Source organism: Callithrix jacchus, chromosome 19 (genome assembly GCF_049354715.1).
Source record: "Callithrix jacchus isolate 240 chromosome 19, calJac240_pri, whole genome shotgun sequence".
NCBI classification, from domain to species: Eukaryota; Metazoa; Chordata; class Mammalia; order Primates; family Cebidae; genus Callithrix; species Callithrix jacchus.
In genome coordinates, this window is record NC_133520.1 from 16,119,027 (window position 1) to 16,142,635 (window position 23,609).

At 38.2% G+C, this 23,609-nt stretch overlaps 1 protein-coding gene across 8 annotated transcripts; it reads left to right on the forward strand.

The window, feature by feature from the left end:
• Positions 1–994: 994 nt before the first annotated feature.
• On the forward strand, positions 995–23,583 carry ANGEL2 (angel homolog 2). 8 transcript variants are annotated; one of them, XM_078356598.1, is made up of 10 exons: positions 995–1,178; positions 3,628–3,953; positions 5,604–5,854; positions 8,306–8,562; positions 9,286–9,355; positions 10,691–11,112; positions 14,928–15,054; positions 15,459–15,516; positions 18,197–18,360; positions 20,398–23,583. In XM_078356598.1, the coding sequence occupies exons 3-10, from the start codon at positions 5,848–5,850 to the stop codon at positions 20,547–20,549; spliced, it is 1,257 nt and encodes a 418-aa protein (XP_078212724.1). In that variant the 5' UTR covers positions 995–1,178; positions 3,628–3,953; positions 5,604–5,847; the 3' UTR covers positions 20,550–23,583. The 8 variants fall into 8 exon arrangements, with proteins under 8 accessions (XP_078212724.1, XP_078212725.1, XP_002760575.4 ...); XM_078356599.1 differs by lacking the exon at positions 3,628–3,953 and adding an exon at positions 7,578–7,636; XM_002760529.5 differs by lacking the exon at positions 5,604–5,854.
• Positions 23,584–23,609: the final 26 nt, after the last annotated feature.

A 23,609-nucleotide genomic window follows, 5' to 3' on the forward strand; every position in this document is an offset into this window, starting at 1 on the left:
GGAGTTCATTGTTTCTGATTTCTTTTACACATTACTTATAACCAGTTTATGTAGGCACACTGTAAATCCTTCCTCCATTGCTGCTTGCCCAACACACGTATTTCCTCGGCTTGGGCATCCACCTTTCAAATCTCACCAAGTACATAAAAATACTCTAAAATAATAATTTTTTCTCTTAGCACTACACCCGGCACCTGTCAATAGCTGTCTAGCCCTGTTAAGAAAGTTTATTTCAGCCAGGCGCTGTGGCTCTCACCTGTAATCCCAGCACTTTGGGAGGCTGAGGCGAGTGAATCACCTGAGATCAGGAGTTCAAGACCAGACTGACAAGCATGGTGAAACCCCATCTCTTTAAAAAAAAAAAAAAAAAGTTATTTCTGCCGGGCGTGGTGGCTCACGCCTGTAATCCCAGCACTTTCGGAAGCCGAGGCAGGTGGATCACTTGAGGTCAGGAGTTCGAGACCAGCCTTAACAGGGTTAAACATGGCAAAACCCTGTCTCTACTAAAAATACAAAAATTAGCCGGGTGTGGTGGCTCATCCCCTCTACTTTAGAGGCTGAGGCAGGAGAATCGCTTGGACCCGGGAGGCGAAGGTTGCAGTGAGTCGAGATCGTGTCATTGCGCTACATCCTGGGCGACAAGAGCAAAACTCCATCTCAACAACAACAACAAAAGTTTATGTCTTTCTGTTCCTTTATTTTATTTTATTTTTTAAGGCTAGTGAAGGGAAGCAGTGGGAGTGGAGAAGGAATAAAGAAATCTGTAACTGGATGTGATCAATTAGTTGTAAACACCACTGCACTCGGGCTAGCCTCTGTTTCTTTAAGACGAAGGTCAGGTGTCTTGCCCTCTTCAGAAATGGCTCCTCGCGCTTCCCATGCTCTGCGCATGCTCCCTGAGCAGAATTCGGGATTAAGGCAATTCTTGAACTCTCACTGCGCAAGATGGAGAGTAGGCCGACCAGCGACGAGACTGCACCTCCCAGCATGCCTTGCAGCCGGGCCGGGAGTCGGTACTTCGAGTGATGGGATCCCCTAGGCGCTTTAGGCCGCCGCTTCGGTTATAGAGATTGAGGTGGAACCCCGGGCTTGGGAACTGGACGCACGCAAAGGGGGAAGATGGAAGCCTGGCGCTGTGTGAGGAAGGGCTACGGCCACTGTGTGGTGGGAAGAGGCCGGTCAGTAGGGATTGGGTACTTGGAGGGAGGAGAGAGGGGCGGGCGGCCTCAGGGCGCGGGCGGGTGTCCGGGACTAACCCGGGGCGGGGCAGAGCGGGTTAGGGGAAGGGAGGAAGAGGAAGAGGGTCTGGGCGATGGTGCATCCGGGACGAGCCTCCGGAGACCAAAAGGGATAGGTAAACCCGGCGCGCAGCCAGCTGGACGCTGGGCCGACGAGGTCTGGGGTCTTGGCGCGGAGTTCATGGGCCTCCGGCCAGGCTTATGCCAGTGGCTTTGGATTCCTGGCCCTCTTCCCCCAACCCAGCCTCCAGACCAGCGCTGGCCTGCTCCCCACACTCCGCAGCACCGTCCCAGGAGCCGATCGTCGGCGGGGAGGCGGCCTCTCCGCAGTAGGTCTCGGCGGGCCTGATTGCCTGGAGGCACGCATGTGGCACAGCCCAGGAGGGGCTTGATTTTTGTTGATGTGTTTGTGTCTCAAACTTTAGTCACTTGTATGTCATCCCTTATTGTTATGGCCAAGTTCTCGTTCCACGTGTATTATTTACTGGAAATTATTCTTTAAATTGACTCGGTTTTTTAAAAAAGCACTTCAGTAGGTGCTGCCCACATTAGCTTCGCCTAGTGTCTGCAGAGTCTTGGATTTGATGTGCGATTATGTTTCTTCGTAATAAACTAACATAAACATTTAGATATTGCAATCAAGTAATTTAACTGTGTACGCTATGAAACCGACTCGTGTACCACTCACCACGCTTGGGAATCACAGCATGTATTATTGCATAAGTGATGGGGATTTGGTTTTGGCTCCCATAGGCCTGAGATTTGGTGGTAATTTAGTTCAACAGTGTTTCCTGAGTACCAGCTGTATGCCAGGCACTGTGCTAGGCACTTGTGAAGAGAACGGAATTAAAATGAATAAGACGGTTTTGGCCCTGAAGGAGCTTAACATCCTTTTTTTTTTTTGAGATGACATCGCTCTGTCGCCCAGGCTGGAGTGCAGTGGCATGATCTCCGCTCACTGCAACCTCCGCCTCCCGGGTTCAAGCAGTTCTCTGCTTCAGCCTCTGGAGTAGCTGGGATTACAGGCGCCTGCCACCATGCCCGGCTAATTTTTGTATTTTTAGTAAAGATGGGGTTTCATCATCTTGGCCAGTCTGGTCTTGAACTTGTGACCTCGTGATCCACCCACCTTGGCATCCCAAAGTGTTGGGATTACAGGCGTGAGCCACCACGCCCGGCCTAAGAGCTTAACATCTTAAGAGAAAAAAAAGTCTAAATAATTGTAAATATAGAAAATAACTGTTGTAATACAAGTATTATATTTCAATACAGTGGCTTATTAGGATAGAAAAATGTGTGGACCAACTGCCCAAATTCCTATGGCTTTCAGAGTTATCACAAAGCAGTATAGAATGCCTATGTTATGCCTTTAAAGATTTACAATTAAGTTGATTTTAAAGAACAACTAGAGAATACGTAAACTGTAAAAATATAAAATTTTAATGCTGTTAAAATGAAAATAACAGCATATAAAGTTAAATAACAGTAAATGCAAGTTAAACAAAATTCCCCTAGTGATGGGAGGGGACATTACTGATGCTGTAGTAGAAATGTAGCTGTTAAGAATTTTGGAGGAAAGAAGTCCTTCTCTGAATCTTAACAAAGTATAGTGAGAAGAAAATGGTGCTGAAGTGTTTCTTCACAGCCTGAGAGCAACATATCTTTTAAAAATGTTAGTGCCACTTTGGAGATACTTTGGTTGGTGGGTTAAATGGAAGCTGTTGGGTTTGCAGTGTTGGTGCATTCTTAGTAATCCCCATTCTCTTTCATTTCCCCTGAGGAGAATCATGCTTGAAAAAGAATGGAGAAATAAATTATCCACCCATTGATTAGCAAGAGTAGTAGTTTTGTGAATTTATGAAGTTGTGGATAGGCTTTTGATTTCTTAGCTATACAGGCGTTTGGAAAAATCTACCCTTGGTATAAAAAACTTCAGAAACTTGTTATTACTCCAAGTGGGAGGTGAGATTTACTTTAATTGTAGTCTGAGTTCCTTTTTTGATGTTAGTGTAAATATTTGTTGTGTATTTTATTTTTTCATTGAGTTTTTTTTAGGTATTTGAAAGCTACTCTGAATATCATTTTGATAGTTGATTCATCTCTCAGTTGAACGAACTATGGATGCTTTGAGGGGTATGAGGTATTTTGGGAGCCTGGGAGACATCCTGTGTTAAGTATTCAGAATACCTTTCATGGTTTTTTAGGACAAGAGTATTGAGATACTAGTGTTAATAGGTAAATCATGGGTGTTTTCCCCTTCATCCTTCATAGATTTAGGAGTCAGATTTTAAATATTAGACTTTATCTTCTCTTGAGGAAGTAGGTTTAGATTTTTATACCGCAGCTGAACAAAAAGTGGTGCCTCAAGGAGTGTATTTATTTCTTTTAGATACCCCATGTTTTCCCATCACTCGAGGAGTCTGGGCAGAGACTGGACTACACCGTGGGAGAATCTGCAAAGGTGTTGCTGGAACAGACATATTTCTAGTTGTATGAGGTGGCCTGGACATTACTCTCAAGTTCCTTACCCATACTTCAGTAGTAGGCATTTTTCACTAAATTGGAGACCACCCTGTTGGTCTGAGTCTAGAACTCAGTTCCAGTACTGTAACTGGAGACCTGACAACCTGAGCCAGACATCTTTGATTCATCTCTCTAGTTACGTCATGAATGCTGAGGGAGATGAGCCTTCATCAAAACGAAGAAAACACCAAGGTAAAGGTGACATGTATCTTGGTGTAGAAATAGACATAACTGATAGACTAAATTGAAACTTTCATATCTAGTCCTTTAAACCTCCTAAGGTTTTAGAGGTGTTTTGTGTTGATTTTTTAACCAGTAGTTTTATGTTAGAAAGAAATGAATTCTTCCTTAAATGAAGTCTTTATTTTTATCTTCAACTAATTGTGTATTTCTGGCTGTAAAAATAGAAATGAGTCTACAGATAGAATAAGATTGGCAAAGAAAGGAGAAATAGATTACAAAAGTAAGTTTTATTTAAGGATAATTTTTAAATCTAATGTTTTTGAAACAAAGGCCCTTAGACTTCTTAGAAATTGATGGCTCTATGCTTAGAAGACTACAGATCTAAAAAAATCTTAGTGTTTTCATTTTCAAGCCAACATTTTTATGTAAGACAGAAGGACTCATAAATAGAAGCAATCATAAATGAAAGACATGGTCTTATAGAATAAGATTTTCATTTATTAAATCTGTATTTCTCAAATTGGGCTTCTATAGATTCAATCTTTAGAGTTTGTCAGAAGTATTACCTTTTAGAAAGGGAACCACATCTCATTCCATTTTGAGAAACAGTTTTTTTGGAACGTGTTAATCACTTCTATTTTTTCATATTCTTTCTACTCTGAACAAGTCACTAGACTCCCTCTGTGCTGCCGGTCTTACCCTACCACAACCCCGTCTTCTGAAAGTACAAATGAGGTGTCTAGGTAGAATTTGGAATTGTCTTTCTTACTGAAACATAATTTTCAGTGAAGATAATTTCTGTGAAGGTAATTTGAGAGAAGGCTGTGTGGGTGTTAATGTTTAGGAAGCTGACATGAGTTTATGAAAAGAAGACATTCAAGGTGAGTCTTGTCTGGAAGTCAAAGCTAGAAGAATTAGTGCTCTTCAGGTTCCCTCTGGTTTTATTATCAGAAAGTAGTCTACAGGCTTCAGCTGGGTTCCAATCAGCTTTGCTAAGCTAATATTCAAATACATGTGTAACTTATTGCTACACAATTACAAAGAACCTAGTCAGAAAAAAAAAAAACCACTTGTAGAAATTCTAACCAAAAGTGAAAATCTACTTGTGTATGGTACTTAACCATAGCATATGGAGATAAACAAGAAATATCTGAATATTTGAGTGAATGAAAGGTGTATTTAGAGGCATTAAAATTAGGTTCCTGAGAACAATCCTAAGATCTATAAATCTCGGGCTGTATGATGATATCAGATTGCTTTTCACTCCTGTATTTGTTCATCAGGTTAGCACACTCCTCTTTTGTTTAACCTCTTATAAATCTGGGATACTCTCAGATGAAGCTGTGGCATAGTGACATAAGCGTTGATGTAGTAACCACTCCCTGCTTTCTTTTCCTCCTCCACCACTAATTATATGAACTTGGACAGCTTACTTAACCTCTTTGCTCCTTGATTTTTTCGTGTAAAATAATGTCTACTTGAAAGTCTGTTGAATGAAATGAGATACTACTGTATGTCAAAGTGCCTAACACACTGTTGGCTTCATAGTAGGTACTCAGAAAATTGTGGTGTTGTTTTCCCTTGATGGATGGGGAATTACATTGACATACTGATAAAGCTTGATTACAACCTGACTCTCTATATGTCCATTCTTCCTAGGTGTTGTGAATAAGGAAAATGCTCTTCGTTAAGCCATATTTGTGACTTCCGATATTTCACTAATACTTTTCAATCAAGAAAACAGCATTGCTAACTTGCCTATCACTTTAAAGTGGTATTTGAAGGATTTGTGTGATACAATTATGACTTTGTAATTAGGCACCCTAGAAACTCGATCAGGCCTATTGCTTACTTTCTTTGATTCATCTGTCTTCTCTGCTGTGATCACCTTGTTCCTCCTGATATGGAAGGTATATAAGCTTTTGTAGTGTGAATTTTTGTTGTGAAGCGTATGAAGGCCAGAGACCTTCCACTCTATCAGTGGTTTTCAAATTGTTTTCCATGGAACCCTCACATTTGAACACATTTCTGTAAGTTTATTAAAAGCAAATGTGGTCATTATAAAATGTGTATTCACCCTATCATCCCAGCCCCAGTCCCGGCATGCCAGGGATTGGTGTTTCATGACATGAAAAGTAATGCAGACGGGTTCAACAAGCTATAGAAGTTTGAAAGCCACTGTATTAACCAGATAATCTAATGGCCCTGGTTGTTTAAAAAATGAAATTGCCAATAGAATTGGTTACAAACTTTCATGACCAGGACAATACAAATCTTAATGCATTTATAGGCCATTACATGTACATGTTTTATAAGGAAATATGAATAAGGTTTTTAGACCTTCATTTTCGTATTTTAATATGGCAGTGACACCAGGGTAGCGCTCCAGCTATGATGATAGCTTATATATTGTTTGCATGACTAGAACCCTTTTCATCTCGTATACATGAGAAGACTTTGATTTCTCTAAAACCATCATAGACAGTCTCCAATTTATGAATGAATTGTGTTCTACACATGATCAGTTCTGTTTTCCCCATAGAAATTGTGTTACAAATCTGAGTGGTTCTGCAGAGCCAGAACAATTAGCCTTAGTTCTGAGCTGTTGGGGGTAGGATTCCCTTCTTTATTGAATGACAGGGAAGGGGATAGTTTCCTTTCCTTTCGTGAGCATAGGACAAGCTCTACGCAAAATTCTTCATAGTTGAAGACTTGAGTTTAGTTTGGTTTTATTTCTTTGCACCTGTTTTTTTTTTTTTTTTTTTGAGACAGAGTCTCACCCTTGTTGCCCAGGCTGGAGTGCAGTGGTGCGATCTCGGCTCACTGCAGCCTCTGTCTGCCAGGTTACAGCACCTGCTTCAGCCTCCCAAGTAGCTGGGATTACAGGCACATGCCAGCACGACTGGCTAATTTTTGTATTTTTTAGTAGAGACAGGGTTTCGCCATATTGGCCAGGTTGGTCTTGAACTCCTGACCTCGGGTGATCTGCGCCCGCCTCAGCCTCCTAAAGTGCTGGGATTATAGGCATGAGCCACTGCACCTGGCCTAATCATACTTTAAAATGATTACTTCATTGGCATTTTTACATAGCATATTGATATTTTGGTTATAAATGTATTGTGCAGAAGATTTGCAAAAATATTCCACAGTCCTAACACTCAGAGATAACTACTCTTAAAAATACTGGTGTATTTCTTTTAGTCTTTCTTTTACCCCATGTGTAAGTGTGTAGGATATTTTAACTTCAATTTAATTTTTGATTGGTGAAATTTTAGGCATTGTAATCCCTCGAAGGGAAAACCTTTGCAGGATAGAGGATAGAGGGAGGTATTCTAGGGCTGAAATTTTTAATGTAATTTAATCATACTTGGAAGTCCATTTCCAAATCTGTTTTCCCATGTTCTTCCCATTTTTTGTTTTCTCTTTATTTTGAGCTCATAAATTCTCTAAAAATTGGTTTCTATTCATGGCTTCCATGGCAGTAAGAGCATACTCTTTAATGATAGGGTGTAGGAGACAAGATCAAAGGTGAATATACCCACACACACCACACACATGATAATTTCCAAGTCAGGGACTGCCTATGATTGCAGAATCTCATGTTTTTTTATTCTCCTTTCATCCCTTTTGCAGAATGGATGATGTGTTTGCAGAGTATGAACTATGACACACTCCTGGTTGTTGCATGCTAGGTTCGTCAGTTAGTCATCATTTACTAGCATTCTGTAGCTATGTCATATTTAACTTTTCTTTGTTGTACATAAAAGGATTTCTTTTGTTTATTTTGTTTGCATGTTCCACTCTACTGTTTTCAACACTAAAACTTCTTCCATATATTGCCATTATATACCCTTCTTTCGTGTATAAACTAGAATTCTGAACTGAGGATTGCTTCTGGAACTTAATCATTTTATGATCTTATCCCACTATTAGAGAATAAAACACAATGTAAAATCATCTTATTGAAAAGCCAACTTTGACATACAAATATGTTGTTATAGTTATAAAACTGCCAATCACATCTGTGGCAGAGCCACTTTTTAACCATAGAGAAGTGAAAAGCCACAACCTCTGTATAGTCTTAGCTTTATTAGCACATACTCTCAGCCTCCAAAATGACTTGCAAGATTCTTTTAAATCTGTTTAAAACCTGTTGGTCAGTCCATATGTTATGTGACCTCATTTGTAACCAATTTGGTAACAGTTCTAATTATTCAGGGCTATATTGCCACTTCCCGGGGGAAAAGCATGCTATTTGTTGCTTATGGGAATTTTTAAGAGGCTGAAAAATACATATTTGTGGGAAACTGTATGGTCTTCTTTTGACTGATTCTTTCTATTTGTGCAATATATTTTAACAGGCATGATAAAGCGGAATTGGGAATATATGTGCAGCCATGATAAAGAAAAAACGAAGATCCTAGGAGACAAAAATGTTGATCCCAAATGTGAAGACAGTGAGAACAAGTTTGACTTTTCAGTGATGTCCTATAATATACTTTCACAAGATTTATTGGAAGATAATTCTCACCTTTATAGACATTGCCGGCGGCCAGTATTACACTGGAGTTTTAGGTTTCCCAATATTCTGAAAGAAATTAAACACTTTGATGCAGACGTAAGTGCAAAATATTATTGAAATTCTTCATATCAGAACACGTTGGGTTAAATGTTTCATTTGTGCATTTATGAACTGAATGATTTTATCCATCTTGTTTGATCCACCATACCTGGCTAATTATTTAATTTTTTGTAGAAGCAAGAAGGGAATATGTTTAAGAATAATGTGATGGAGTCAGTCTTAATAAGGTGTCATGACTTTCAGAGAGGCATTTGTTAGTGGTTGTTAGTATAAATAATCATCTAACTTTTTAAAAGGGTCCAAAGTATGGGTCAGTTTTGAGACAGAAACTGGCAACCTATTAAGTATTCAGTAAATATTAACTTCGAATTGAAGTTTCAGTAATTCACCCAAAAATGTCACCTACCTCATAGCATTCAAAGAAATCAGCCTCTTAAGACTTGAAAGATAGTACTAATGAACATGTAAAACCAGGAGAAATATCCTGACATGTAAGCTAAGAATATTTCCTTTGGGAAATAATACCTTTGAATACTAAAGGAGCTCCACGTGATTGACGGCCAGAGTTTTGAGATTGATCAAATTTAGAAACATTAATTTAATAGATCTATAACAAGAAAAAAGGATAAGTCTTTTATTTTAATTCTTACCAAGTATGGAATTTTAGAAGCCTGCTTTTAGATATTTTGAGATAAAACCACCAGGAAATTTATGTTTGCGTCTCTGTGTTTTAATTCAAGCTATTTTTTTTCTTCCAAGGTACTTTGTTTGCAAGAAGTTCAAGAAGATCATTATGGAGCAGAGATCAGGCCAAGTTTGGAATCACTGGGTACAATGTAACTTTTTTTTTCCCTCTTTTGAGACAGAGTCAACACTCTGTGGCCCAAGCTGGAGGTCAGTGGCATAGTCATGGCTCACTGCAGCCTCAACCTCCTGGGCTCAAGTGATCCTCTCATCCCAGCTTCCTGAGTAGCTGGGACTAGAGATGTGTACCATCATGCTGGCAATATAACTTTTATCTTAGCCAAATTTACTTTTGAAAATTCTTGTGTCATTAAAATATAACTTGCTAACAAAAATGTGTGGCATATTTAGGCTAAAAATCTTAATTTGAAAAACTAAATTTCAAAAGGTCAGGAAAAGATTGAGGTATTCAACTGGAAAGTTTTATGTTGGTATATAATTTTAATTCAAACAAAACATGTATTAGAATCTCTTAGTAGTTCCCTTTCCTAGGAGTTGTTTGGCCCACCTCTAGACCTATAAGATTCTGAGCTCCATGAGATCAGGGACCATTCTGTCTTGTTCATCATTACAATACCAGTGCCTACCACTGTATACCTAATGGATAAATGCCAAAAACCTGTTTGATAAATAAACGCTTCTAGAAACAAGTTATCTCTCTGGTCACATATCCTTGAGAAATGTGCCTACTTTGCATTTATTCATTCAGCAATTTTTTTTTTTTGAGTGCCTGCTATATACCATGCACTATTCTAAGGCGTGAGGATATAGCATTGGATGAAAAAGATTTTTAAAAATTTCTCCCTCTAGTGGGGTGTACATTCTAGTGGAAAAAGGCTAACCAAATAAAATAGCATATTAAGTAATTACATTTTTCTGGAGAAAAGCAGGAAAGTGGAATGGGGGAGGTTTACATTTTAAACAAAATGATCAGACAAGGTGACATTTGAACAAAGATTTGAAGGAGATAAAGGACTAAGCCATGCCTAGAACATTCTACATAGCAGAAATTGCAAGGGAAAGGCCCTGAGTTTGGAGTGTATTAAGGGAAATGAGGAGGCCAGTGAGGTTGAAATGAAGTGAGGGGAAAGGCGTTATAGGCAAAAAGATCAGGGATGTAGGATGTAGAGAGTGAGAGAATAGATTATTATAAGGCTTTACTGTTTTTACCAGTACTGAGTTTTACTAGGATGGCAGTGGGAGAGTGATAATACACAGTAGCATATCAAGGGCTGAAGTCTGCTCATAAAGAGGCCTGTTAGACCCACTGTCACATGCTTTTTATTCCAATACTTGTTGACATCTTACATTACTAATATTTGCAGAATATAGTTTGGTAAACATTGTTCAAACGTATTAGGTGAGCTGTGTTTTGACAAATATGTAAAATAGTTGTTTTAAATTCATTTGTTTCTTATAGGTTATCACTGTGAATATAAGATGCGGACAGGAAGGAAACCTGATGGCTGTGCTATTTGCTTCAAACATTCCAAATTTTCACTCTTGTCAGTGAACCCAGTGGAATTCTACCGCCCTGATATTTCTCTGTTGGACAGAGACAATGTTGGATTAGTTTTACTCTTACAGCCCAAAATTCCATGTGCTGCCTCTCCTGCGATCTGCGTAGCAAATACGCATCTATTGTATAATCCAAGGCGAGGTGATATTAAGCTGACCCAATTGGCAATGCTACTGGCAGAGATTTCCAGTGTTGCCCACCAGAAAGATGGCAGCTTCTGCCCTATTGTTATGTGTGGTGACTTTAATTCTGTTCCTGGTTCTCCACTATATAGTTTCATAAAGGAAGGAAAATTGAATTATGAAGGACTTGCCATAGGAAAGGTAAGTGCTTGTTTCATTGGTATTAGGAGGTGGACATAGTTGCTCTGCTCATGATTGTGTGAAGTTAGTCATTACACGGCTGTTTGAAAACCTTGGATGATTCAGTACCCTCAGTTTATCAAACTATGATGAATTTCCATGACTTCTTTTTAAATTTTTTTTTTGAGACAGAGTGTCGCTCTGTCGCCCATACTGGAGGCTAGAGAGTATCGTGATCTCAACTCACTGCAACCTCCACCTCCTGGGTTCCAGTGATTCTCTTGCCTTAGCCTCCCGAGAAGCTGGGATTACAAGCACCTGCACCACGCCTGGCTAATTTTTGTATTTTTAGTATCGACGGGGTTTCACCATGTTGGCCAGGCTGGTCTCAAACTCCTTACTTCAAGTGATCCACCCACCTCAGCCTCCCAAAGTACTGGGATTACAGGCGTAAGCCATTGTGCCCGGCCACTTCTGATAAGTAATTATTTTCACTTGGTTGATTTTCATCTTTTTCAACTATCTGTGGCAACGTACTGCTTGGAGGGATTAACAGGCAGCGCCCCCCCCCCCCCACCCCACCAAAAAAAAAAGAGGTATTGCTAGACATGGATACTTAAATAAGTAATTATTCACAAGGTGGCAGTATAGAATTTTGAATGCTGGATGTGGGCAAAATAGTCATTTAACATTTATTATATAAGCTTCCCTTGCATAATAAATATTTTATTTAGCTTAGCACAATTTATCTCATGTAATTATTTTTATTGTGCTTTCCTCTCCTTACTTTAGATTATTTGATCTTTAGTATATTTGCCAAAATAAGCTCTCCACCAGTGGAGTTTTGAGTGATAGTTTAAAATATTATAAGAGCTGATCTCTCTTAGTACAGGTGTACCTTGTTTTATTGTGCTTTGCTTTATCAAGCTTCACTGCATTTTACAAAATGGAGGCTTTGTATCAACCCTGCCTTAAGCAGCTCTGTCGGCGCCATTTTTCCAACAGCATGTGCTCAGTTCCTGTCTCTGTCACATTTTGGTAACTCTTGCATTACTCAAACATTTTCATTATTATTATATCTGTTATGTTGATCTAGGATTAGTAATCTTTGATAGTACTGTTATAATGGCTTTGGGGTGTTATGACCTGTACCCATGTAAAATGATGAACTTAATCGATAAATGTGTTCTGACTGCTCCACTAATCATCTCTCTCCCTCTACCTGGGCCTCTGTATTCCCTGAAGCACAACAATATTGAAACTAGGCCAAGTAATAGCCCTGCAGCGCTAAGTGTTCAAGTAAACAGTAAGAGTCACATGTCTCACTTTGAATCAAAAGCTAGAAATGATTAAATTTAGAAGGAAGGCATTTTGAAAGCCAAGACAGGCCAAAAGCTAGGCCTCTAGCACCAAACAGCAAAGTTGCGAATGCAAAGGAAATGTTCTTGAAGAAAATTGAAAGTGCTGCTCCAGTGTGTGAAGGCATAAGAAAGTCAAACAGCCTTATTGCCGATATGGGGAAAGTGCGAGTGTTCTGGATAGAAGGTCAAAGCAGCCACAGCGTCCCCTTCAGTCAAAGCCTAGTCCAGAGCAAGGCCCTACATCTCTTCGATTTTATGAAGACAGAGAGATGAGGAAGCGGCAGGAGACAAGTTAGAAATTAATAGAGGTTAGTTTGTGAGGCTGAAGGAATGAAGCCATCTCCATAACATAACAAGTACAGGGAGAGCAACAAGTGCTGCCGCTGTTACAGCTGCAGTAGACTGTCCAGAATGCCGAGAAGATCTAGCTAAGATCAGTGATGAAGGTTGCTAAAACTAAACAATACTTTTTTTTTCTTCTTTTTTTAAGATAGGTTCTTGCTCTGTTTCCCAGGCTGTAGTGCAGTGACATGATCTCAGTTCACTACAACCTTACCTCCTGGGTTCAAACGATTCTGCCTCAGCCTCCCAAGTATCTGGGATTATAGGTGTGTGCCTCCTTGCTGGGCTAATTTTAAAATATTTTTTGGTAGAGATAGGGTTTCACCATGTTGCCCAGGCTGGTCTCGAACTCCCGGGCTTAAGCAATCCTCCTGCCTCTCAAAGTGCTGGGATTACAGGCATGAGCCACTACACCTGGCCAAAAATAGATTTTTAATTTGGATGAAACCACTTTCTATTGCAAGGAGATGTCATCTAGGACTTTCATAGCTAGAAAGAAGTCAGTGCCTGGTTTCAAAGGACAGGCTGACCTTCGTTAGGAGCTAATGTAGGTTGTTACTTTAAAGTCAGCATTTGTTGACCATTCTGAAAATCCTAGGGCACTTAAAAATTATGTTAAATCTACTCTGCCTCTGCTCTGTCAATGGAAAAACAAAGCTTGGGGATGACCATGCATCTGTTAATGGCGCAGAATATTTTAAGCACACTGTTGAGACTACTACTCAGGAAAACAGATTCTTTTCCAAAGATTAGTGTTTATTGACAAGGCACCTAGGTTACCCAGGAGCTCTGATGAAGATGTACAAGGAAATGAATATTGTTTCATGCCTGCTAACACAGCATCTATTCTGCAGCCTATTGAATCAAGGAGTAAGTTTGTACTTACAGGTCCCCTTACTTAAGAGATACACTTCATAGGCTATAGCTGCCATAGAAGTGATTTCTCTGATGGATCTGGGGAAAGTAAATTGAAAACCTGGAGAGGATTCAGCATCCTAAGTGCTATTCAAAACAATTTGTGATTCGTGGGAGGAGGTCAAAATATCGCCATTTAAAGGAGTTTGGAAGAAGTAAATTCCAGCCTTCATGGATGACTTTTAGAGGTTCAAGACTTCAGTGGAGAAAGCAACTGTAGATGTGGTAGAAACAGCAAGAGAACCAGAATTAGAAGTGGAGCCTAAAGAAGTAGCTGAATTGCTTCACTCTCATGATAAAACCTAAATAGGTAAGGAGTTGCTTCTTAGAGACGAGCAAAGTATTTTCTTGAGATGGAATCTACTTCTGATGAAGATGCTATGAACGTTGCTGAAATGACAACAAATGATTTTAAATGTTACATAAATTTAGTTGATAAAACATTGGCAAGGTTTCTGACTTTGAAAAAAAGTTCTACTGTGTATAAAGTGCTGTCAAACAGCATCACATGCTACAGAAAAATCTTTTATGAAAGGAAGCATCAATGGCTGCTGTAAATTTTATTATTGTCTTATTTTAAGAAATTGCCACAGCCAACCCTCAACCTTCCAGCAGCCATCATACTGATCAGCCGGTAGCCATTAATATCTAGTCAAGACCCTCCACCCATAAAAAGATGATGACTAACTGAAGGCTCAGATGATTGTTAGCATATTTAACAATAAAGTATTTTTAAATTAAGGTATGTATTTTCTTAGGCATAATGCTATTGCGTATTTAGTTAACTACAGTATAGTATAAACACAACTTTTATATGCACTGGGAAACCGAAGAAATTATGTGACTTGCTTTATTGAGATACTTTATTGTGGTGGCCTGCAACCAAACTGCAGTGTCTCTGAGTATGCCTGTATTTGATACAGTAAGAACTGTATTACAGGTAGTAAAAATGAATGGGCAGTATTAGTCCAAAGCGATAGATCATTTGTATGTCCAAATTAGAGAAAAACATGCATGGGAAAAAGATTGTCATTTTATGTAAATGATAATTGTATTTGAAGAAAAGAAGATTTTATGAAGTCAAATAATCACTTAATAAAATGAATAAAGGGTAATATTTACCACTTTTGGATTACCTTTTATTTAAGACATAAACTTTTCAATTTATAAGCTATTTAAAATCTATTCACTTAAGACACCTGTTGAAATTTTGTTTAGGTATCTGGCCAGGAACAGTCTTCACGGGGACAAAGAATTTTATCTATTCCAATTTGGCCCCCAAACCTAGGTATCTCACAGAACTGTGTGTATGAGGTACAGCAGGTACCAAAAGTAGAAAAGACAGGTAAGTGTTTGTAATACATTTTGGCAGTCTGCTGGGTAATCATGTTCCCTTTGAAGACATAAAACTAAGTTTTTAAAAAGACAGAATCTCAGGGATGAATATTCATATATAAAAATACATAGTTATTCATTCTTTTTCTTAAGACCTCTAAATTTACCTTTTTAAAGTTGAACTTCCAGAATTATCTGTGCATGATTTACTTGCATGTTGCTTTGGAATTGTTTGCATTTTATTTTTCCTAATTATGGAGTCCATCGAAATATATAGATTCCAGAATGAAACATGTAACTAGGCATCTTTCTAACCTAGATAAGTCTTAAATATTGTTTCTAGAGTAAGATGATGCTACTAAGGCAAACTAGAACAAAACTCTATTAATAACATATTTTCCTCTATTCTTACAGATAGTGATCTCACACAAACACAGCTGAAGCAAACAGAGGTCCTAGTGACGGCTGAAAAGTGAGTTCTGAAAAGCAAAAGTAAACATTTGCTAACTTCAGTTGAATAAAAAACTCATTTCTCAAAAATCACTTGGATAAAAAAATGAAGGTGATAATATTCCGTGCTGGTGAAGAGTGCTGGCCCTTAGGTCAAATAGGCCCGAGTTCCAGTCCTGACTCTACTGTGTTTTAGCTGAATGATTTTGGGCAAGAAACTTTACATTTCTTTGTGTATAGTTTGAGTTGTTTTGAGGATTAGATGAGACAAAGCATATAAAGCACAATGTTTGAAACATCGTTAAGTGCCTAGGTAGTGTTAGGAAGGGAAACAGCCTGTCTGTTTCAAAGAGCTCAAATACTCTTTGAAGTTCACATATTTACGCAAAGGTCAAGATCACAGAAAAATATCTTTCAGATATCAAGAGGATCTTTAGTTGTCTTTGATTTACCAAATCTCAAAATAGTCTATAAGAGAATTGATCCAAAAATGAATATGCCAGTTGAAAAGATGATCGTTTTAATTTATCTCTTGAACGATAGGAAAAGATTGTCAGAGGGGTAAAGATGCTGGGATTCTTCATTAAAGAAATATGAATATTTGGGGCTATGGTTGAAAATGGATACATGTCAATACAACAGGACAGAGACTTAAATCTATCTCTGGGAGATGCTTGAAATATCTTGATTGTTTTATATTGTAACTCTTTTACAGTTTTTTGTTTTAACATTTAAATTTAGGAACCAAATTTCATTTTATTTGCTTCTTAATCTTACTTTATTTTGTATACCTTGTTTTGAGAAAATATTATTGCACAAATAAGAACTAGTAAGAATGGAAGCAATTAAAAATTTTTTTAATGAATATTTAAAAATTCGTAATTAAACCTTTCGATCTAGTATAAACTTATTTGAGTATGATTAATGAAGGAGGCTAATCTAACAAATACTTAGTTTGGAGTAATTCTTAAATCTTTTTATAACAATATAGGATATAAAAAAGATACTGGCTGGGCATGTTGGCTTACGCCTGTAATCTCAGCACTTTGGGATGCCAGGGCGGGAGGATTGCTTGAGCCCAGGAGTTTGAGATCGTCCTGGACAACACAGTGAGAACCTGCCTCTGTTTAAAAAAAAAAATAAATTAAAAATAAAACAATCTGACCAGGCACAGTGACTCACACGTGTAATCCCAGAACTTTGGTAGGCTGAGGCCGGTGGATCACCAGGTCAGGAGTTCAAGACCAACCTGGCCAAGATGGTGAAACCCTGTCTCTACTGAAAATACAAAAAAATTAGCCAGGCGTGGTGGCAAGTACCTGTAATCCCAGCTACTCAGGAGGCTGAGGCAGAGAATTGCTTGAACCGGGGAGGTGGAGGTTGCAGTAAGCCAAGATCGCGCCACGGCACTACAGCCTGGACTGGGCGACAGAGCAAGACTCCATCTCAAAATAAATACATAAAAATAAAACAGATATCTTGCCCTTCATGTCTAAAAATTAAAAGAAAAAACATACTTTTTAGCATCTATATATAAATGCAGAGTATTCATATGCATAGCTTATATCTATAAAAGGAAAAATTGATAGTAAAGAGTTTGCAGAAGACCTGTTTGTGTTTATTATTTTTATTTTTGAGAGTCGCTCACTCTGTCATCCAGGATAGAGTGCAGTAGCATGATCTTGGCTCACTGCAGCCTTGACTTCACAGGCACAAGAAATTCTCCTACCTTATTTTCTTAAGTAGCTGGGACTATAGGCATGTGCCACCATGCACAGCTAATTTTCTTGATTTTTGGTGGAGCGTAGAGATGAGGTTTCACTGTGTTGCCTAGACTGGTCTTGAACTCCTGAGCTCAAGCAGTCTTCCCGCCTTGGCCTCTCAAAGTGCTGGGATTACAGGTGTGAGCCACTGCACCTGGCCCTATTTATGTTTAATATTATAAATATAAGTTCTTAAGACATAAAAAGTTGCTGAAACTTAGAGGGCATTTTTAAGGATTTACCTTTGTTCTTGACATATGAACACTTTAAAAGCAAGGGAAACATCTTCATTTGTGTATTCTCAGCACCTGAGATAGTACCTAGAACTTAGAAGATGTTTGGTAAATGTTTGTCGTATAAATTTTTTAAATTTTTAAGTATTTTATTTTCCTTCTAGGTATAAAAGATCCTTAAGATTCATAAAGTCTCACTAGAAAATGATATTTAAACCCTTTACTCATAACATTACATGTATTATATTTGTGCATAGGGCAAATGTAATAAACCATTAGAGTATCTCATAAGTCATAGCAAGAAAAATTAGAAAAGAATATGACCTCTCTGTCATCAGAAGTCTGGGGAGTTCCAAATAGCATTCCTGAAGACCACTTTGATTCTCTTTTCTAAAAACACAAACTTGTAAGTCGTTTTAGAATACATGTTCTTTAGTAAGTGGATGCATTCAAACATATTATAAATAATGAAAACATGCATTAGTATGTTAATTATTGAGCTTTTTTTAAATCCACAAGTATGATGGCCTTATTGATGGGTTTTAGATATCACTGCATAAGTAAATAAGTACTAAATTACGATATGGTCTATTTAAATAAATGTCTGGTCTTAATCTAGAAAATAAATGAAAAAGAACTTCAGATGGGAGGAATTCTAGAAGTTACAAAAAACATGGATACTAAACACTCCTTTTTTCCGATTTAGATTGTCTTCAAATTTACAGCACCGCTTCAGCTTGTCATCTGTTTATTCACATTTCTTTCCTGACACTGGAGTTCCAGAAGTGACCACCTGTCACTCCCGAAGTGCCATAACTGTGGATTATATTTTCTACTCTGCAGAAAAGGAAGATGTCGCTGGGCACCCAGGTAAGGAATGCATGTCATCTTAAATTCTGCTAGAGAGCACAGTAGCTAAAACCTCAAGGTTAAAATTAAGAAAGCTCTCTAAACATCAGTTCTAGATCTAGAAGGTAAAAATATTTTGAAATAGACAGATTGGTAATATATTCAAATAAATCAGTTGATTACTTGCATATGAGGGAGGCAATAAAACATATCCAAGCAATTATTACCCATGAATTACATTCTTGATCCTACCCTCCAGTTTAAGTCAGCCTCTGAGTTACAGGTCTTTCATATTGCCCTTTCTTTTTACTTACCATAAATTTACTGCTTTTTCCTGTGACGGAAACTGAATATGTTAATGGTCATCATAGTTTTGTGCTTAAATTTTACTGAGGCGTGCTGCTAGCAACACAGCTTATGCTGTTACGTTGACTCTGAAATACTGGATTTTTCTGAGGAGGAAATGTATATATATGCATATATGGTTTTTAAATATATATTTTTAAAAAATACACACACACACACACTTTTTTTTTTTTTTGAGACAGAGTCTCATTGTGTTACCAGGCTGGAATACAGTGACTTGATTCTCGTCTCACTGCAACCTCTGCCTCCCAGGTTCAAGTGATCTTCCCTCCTCAGCTTCCCTAGTAGCTAGGACTACAGGCATAAGCTACCATGTCCGCCTAATTTTTTTATTTTTTGGTAGAGACAGGGTTTCACCATGTTGCCCAGACTGGTCTCTAACTCCTGGGCTCAAGTGATCCACCTGCCTCAGCCTCCCAAAGTGACCTGGATTGCAGGCATGAGCCACCACATTTGGTCAGAAAAATCTATATTGTATTACTAGGTGTTTTCAAAAAGTGAAGGTGCTAAAAAGGTTTTCTTTGTGTGCATCAATGAAAATCAGGGTTTAAACATTAACCAAAGGATTTAAAGTGGAGAAGAAAATGCAGTTTAAGATTATTGGAAGTAAAAAGAAAACTTTGGAATGTGAGCAGCTGTTTTTTTCTTTTCTGATTTTTTTTTTTTCATTTTTTTCTCTTCCTTTTTTTTGATGCTTCTTTTCCTTTACCCTTTTCCCTATTATTTGTTCCTCCCTCCTTTCTTCTGGGAATAACCTTATTGGTAACACTCAGAAGATGGCTTACTCATGCCACTAGCACAAGATACTCCTGCTGCTTTGAATTTATAGTAAGGTTTTGATAGTTGTCATGCTGAAGAAGTTCACTAGGTGGCGGGAGAGTGTTACGGATCAGCATTTCAAATCTCTTACCGATAAGAGCCTGTTGTCTTTTCCTCTACTTCTGTGGGTGCTGACTCTCTGGGACTCAATTATACTCATTTATTCTCCACCCACCCTAATCAGCTTTTACCTGTGGCCAGGTGCCTCTGGCTTAATGCAGCTACACAATGGCTGCTGGATGAATTTCTTATGTAGTTGTCAAGCACAAATTTTACTCTTAATATTCTTTTTTTGTTTTGTTTGTTTTTTGGGTTTTTTTGAGATGGAGTCATTCTGTCGCCCAACCTGGAGTGCAGTGGCATAATCTCAGCTCACTGCAGCCTCTGCCTCCCGGGTTCAAGCGATTCTCCTGCCTCAGCCTCCTGGGTAGCTGGGATTACAGATGCCTGCCACCACACCTGGCTAATTTTTGTTGTTTCAGTAGAGATGAGGTTTTACTGTGTTGGCCAGGCTGGTCCCAAACTCCTGACCTTGTGATCCACGAGGTGGATCCTTGGCCTCCCAAAGTGCTGGGATTTCAAGGGTGAGCCACTGCTCCTGGCCTCTAAACATTCTTAAGTATTACATTTATGTTTTCTTCTAAAGATTGTTTGCAGAGCTTGAAATAGAAAAAATATCTCAAACTGCTGTGTGTTTGGTAATTATAATTAGGTTATAACTCAGTAAAGCTTAAATATTCTGAAAACTGTTTTGTGGTTTTTTAGTCTTTTGGAGAGGCATCAAGTTCTGTGTTTGGAGAAAAGACCTGTATGGTTAATTTACGATAACCTGTTGACAGTTTTACTAAATAGGTATTTGCCTCTTTAATATAGGAGCTGAAGATGCTTTGGTTGGTGGCTTGAAACTTCTAGCTAGACTGTCACTTCTTACAGAGCAAGACTTATGGACTGTTAATGGACTTCCAAATGAAAATAACTCTTCAGATCATCTGCCATTATTGGCAAAGTTCAGACTTGAACTCTGACTCTGCTTTGATCACATACTAATTTTCTTTCCAATTTGTATTGTTTTTAAAAGAATGTAAAGTTCTTAAGTGTATGCATGTTGTTTATTTTTGCACCGTGGAGTTTCTGAAGAGGTTATCTTAGATGCTTTGAAACTCTGTATCAGAAGAAACAACTTTATAACCATTTTTTTTAATAATGAAAAATATTTTCCTGACAACTGAGATCTAAATACTCTTTATTGTAAAAGAGCTGTAAAAGTTTTGTATTCTAAATCCTAGTAAAATTGACAGTGATTTTTAATTATAATGCATCTTCCTTTGTCTGCTTAGTAAAAAGTTTTGTTTCATAATTTTGGCAAGCTCTATAGTAGATCCAGAGTATCTTTGAGCTCTTGCAAGCTACAAGTTGTTTCCTTCCCAGAAGGCTTGATTTCATTAGGAGTACCTTCTACTGAGTTCTCAATAGTTTATCTTAGAAATCCTTGGGTCATTCACAGGTATCCAACCAGCCATCATTTACTTTGTTTTTTGAAGGGGTTTGATAATGCTTTTTAAGTTGTACAGAATGCTTAATCCATCATATTATCGTCCTAAGCCATGTAAATATGCCTGCATTTTGTTGGGGAAATGTTTGGGAACCGTATGTCAGCATAACGTGTAATGCCCCCACTCTTTCACCCTGGAACAGACAGAGATGGGCTTAACAGAGGCAGAGACTGGGGATATGCCTTTGTTTCACTGGCGTTTTAATTTTATTTATTTATTTATTTTTTGAGATGGAGTTTCGCTTTTGTTACCCAGGTTGGAATGCAATGGCGCAATCTCGGCTCACCATAAACCCTGTCTGTATTTTTAGTGCAGACAGGGTTTCACCATGTTGATCAGGCTGGTCTTGAACCCTTGACCTCAGGTGATGGGATTACAGGCGTGAGCCACTGCACCCAGCCGCATTTTTTAAAATTCAGTTTTAAGATCTCTGGGTTAGGGGAGAAATTTTATTTTACTGAACCAGTTCTGTAGAAATTTATTTTATTAGGAAATTTGTCTTTGGAACAAGGTGGCAGCTATAAAATTATTTTTGTTATCCTCAGAAATATGAGGAAGCCTGTGAAACCCTAGTGGGGAGATATTAACTTGAAGACTTAATACTCTGTAAATAGTCATTTAAACTGTTGGTTTTAGTGGTTTTTGTTTCTAAAATGTTTTCTTTTACAGCGATGCATCAGTGTGAGACGATGCTGACACTTTCTATGAAGTGGTTATGAGCAGGTTTAACCCTTTATACAAGTGTTTGAATCAATTTTAAAACTTAAAAAGTGGAAATTCCCTCTTTTGTAGACAGTAGGAACAAGGAATTGTATGCGTTTTTACTAAGTAGTAATTTTACACTGAATTATAAAGTTTTTACAATGAGTTTTATTAATAGAATGCTTCATCTTAAGTTGGAAAACAATAATAGTCTTGAACTAAGTCTTTGTACTAAAGCATTTGCTCTAATTATTTTTTAAAAAACAAACAGGTGAAAGCCTCAAAGAAGGCCTGTGGATTATAAGATTTACCTAGTAAAAATTGTAATTGAATATGTTTAAATATTTAATTTCTCACTTTTCAGGGGGGTTTACTTTTTTATTTTTTAGATGGAGTCTCATGCCATCACCCAGGCTGGAGTGCAGTGGTGGGATCTTGGCTCGCTGCAACCTCCTCCTCCTGGGTTCAAGCAGTTCTCCTGCCTCAACCTCCCAAGTAGCTGGGGTTACAGGTGTGTGCCATCACACCCAGCTAATTTTTGTATGTTTAGTAGTGATGGGGTTTCGCCATGTTGGGCAGTCTGGTCTTGAACTCCTGACCTGAATTGATCCACCTGCCTCAGTCTCCCAAAGTGGTGGGATTACAGGCATGAGCCACCACACCCGGCCTTTGGGGCATTTTTCATTACAGTATTAACTATAGTTCCAGGATTCCCCACATTTTATAATAATAGTTTGTAGAATATTATATGCCCTAATTAGCAGATACATATATTATCAAATTACAATGGTAGTATAATTATCCCTTTTTAGTATTGGGGGGAAAAAATGAAAATTCATTAGTTAATTACTGCTTTTTGTTGTGTGAATTTATTAACAAATAGCATTATTATATATAGGCCACTGTTAACAAATGAGCATCCCTGAAAACCTCTGAAAATTTAATTTTTTATATCCTGATTAATATATTGTGACTTTAGGCCCAGTTTTCATGTGCTTCACCTTGATAGAGGTTAATCCATAAAATTGCTCTCTACTTTAGCTTATCAAATGAAGTATTATTTTGTGGACTGGAGGCCAAAAAGTCAATGTGAACTTCTCATGGGTTTTTAAATCTCCACTAAAAATAATTATCCATTTGTCTTTACTATTGTTGACCAGAATAGTTGGTAACTCTGCCGGAGTCTGTACTTACCTGCCAAAAACAATTAAATCTGGTTAACTCCTGAAATCAAATCTTTCCAACTCAAGTGTTATTTTTTTTTTTTTTGAGACGGAGTCTCACTCTGTTGCCAGGCTGGAGTGCAGTGGCTCGATCTTGGCGCACTGCAACCTCTGCCTCCCAGCTTCAAGCAATTCTCCTCCCTCAGCCTCCCAAGTAGTTGGGACTACAGGGGCATGCCACCATACCCGGCTAATTTTTGTATTTTTTAGTAGAGACAGGGTTTCACCATGTTGGCTAGGATAGTCTTGATCTCTTGACCTGGTGATCTGCCTACCTGGGCCTCCCAAAGTGCTGGAATTAGAGGCATGAGCCACCGCGCCCAGCCAACTATTCAAGTTTTAAATGGAAAGGCAAACTGTGGAGTAATGAAATTTTGGTTTTACTGTACCTTTTGCTATCAAAATAATATGCATGTTTGGAATCTTGTCTTTATTTGGAATTTAGCTAGTGTCTGCGTTTAACCATTTGCTTTCCTAAAGAAAGTTAGTGATCCAGAGAGTTCAAAGGATTGGGGAAACGGAGGTGTCAAGTCACTTGCACTTTATACCTGTAAGTTATGTAATAAATTATTATACTCCTACTTCTGTGCCTGAAGGTTTTGTGGTA

What these genes read in the sequence shown, in the direction of transcription:
- ANGEL2 (XM_008985232.4), top strand. Translation starts at nt 1,440, where the DNA reads ATGCCAGTGGCTTTGGATTCCTGGCCCTCTTCCCCCAACCCAGCCTCC. An exon ending in GGGGAGGCGGCCTCTCCGCA is followed by an intron (nt 1,568 to 3,627) that starts GTAGGTCTCGGC and finishes TATTTCTTTTAG; the next exon opens with ATACCCCATGTTTTCCCATC. An exon ending in AGATGTCGCTGGGCACCCAG is followed by an intron (nt 18,361 to 20,397) that starts GTAAGGAATGCA and finishes TCTTTAATATAG; the next exon opens with GAGCTGAAGATGCTTTGGTT.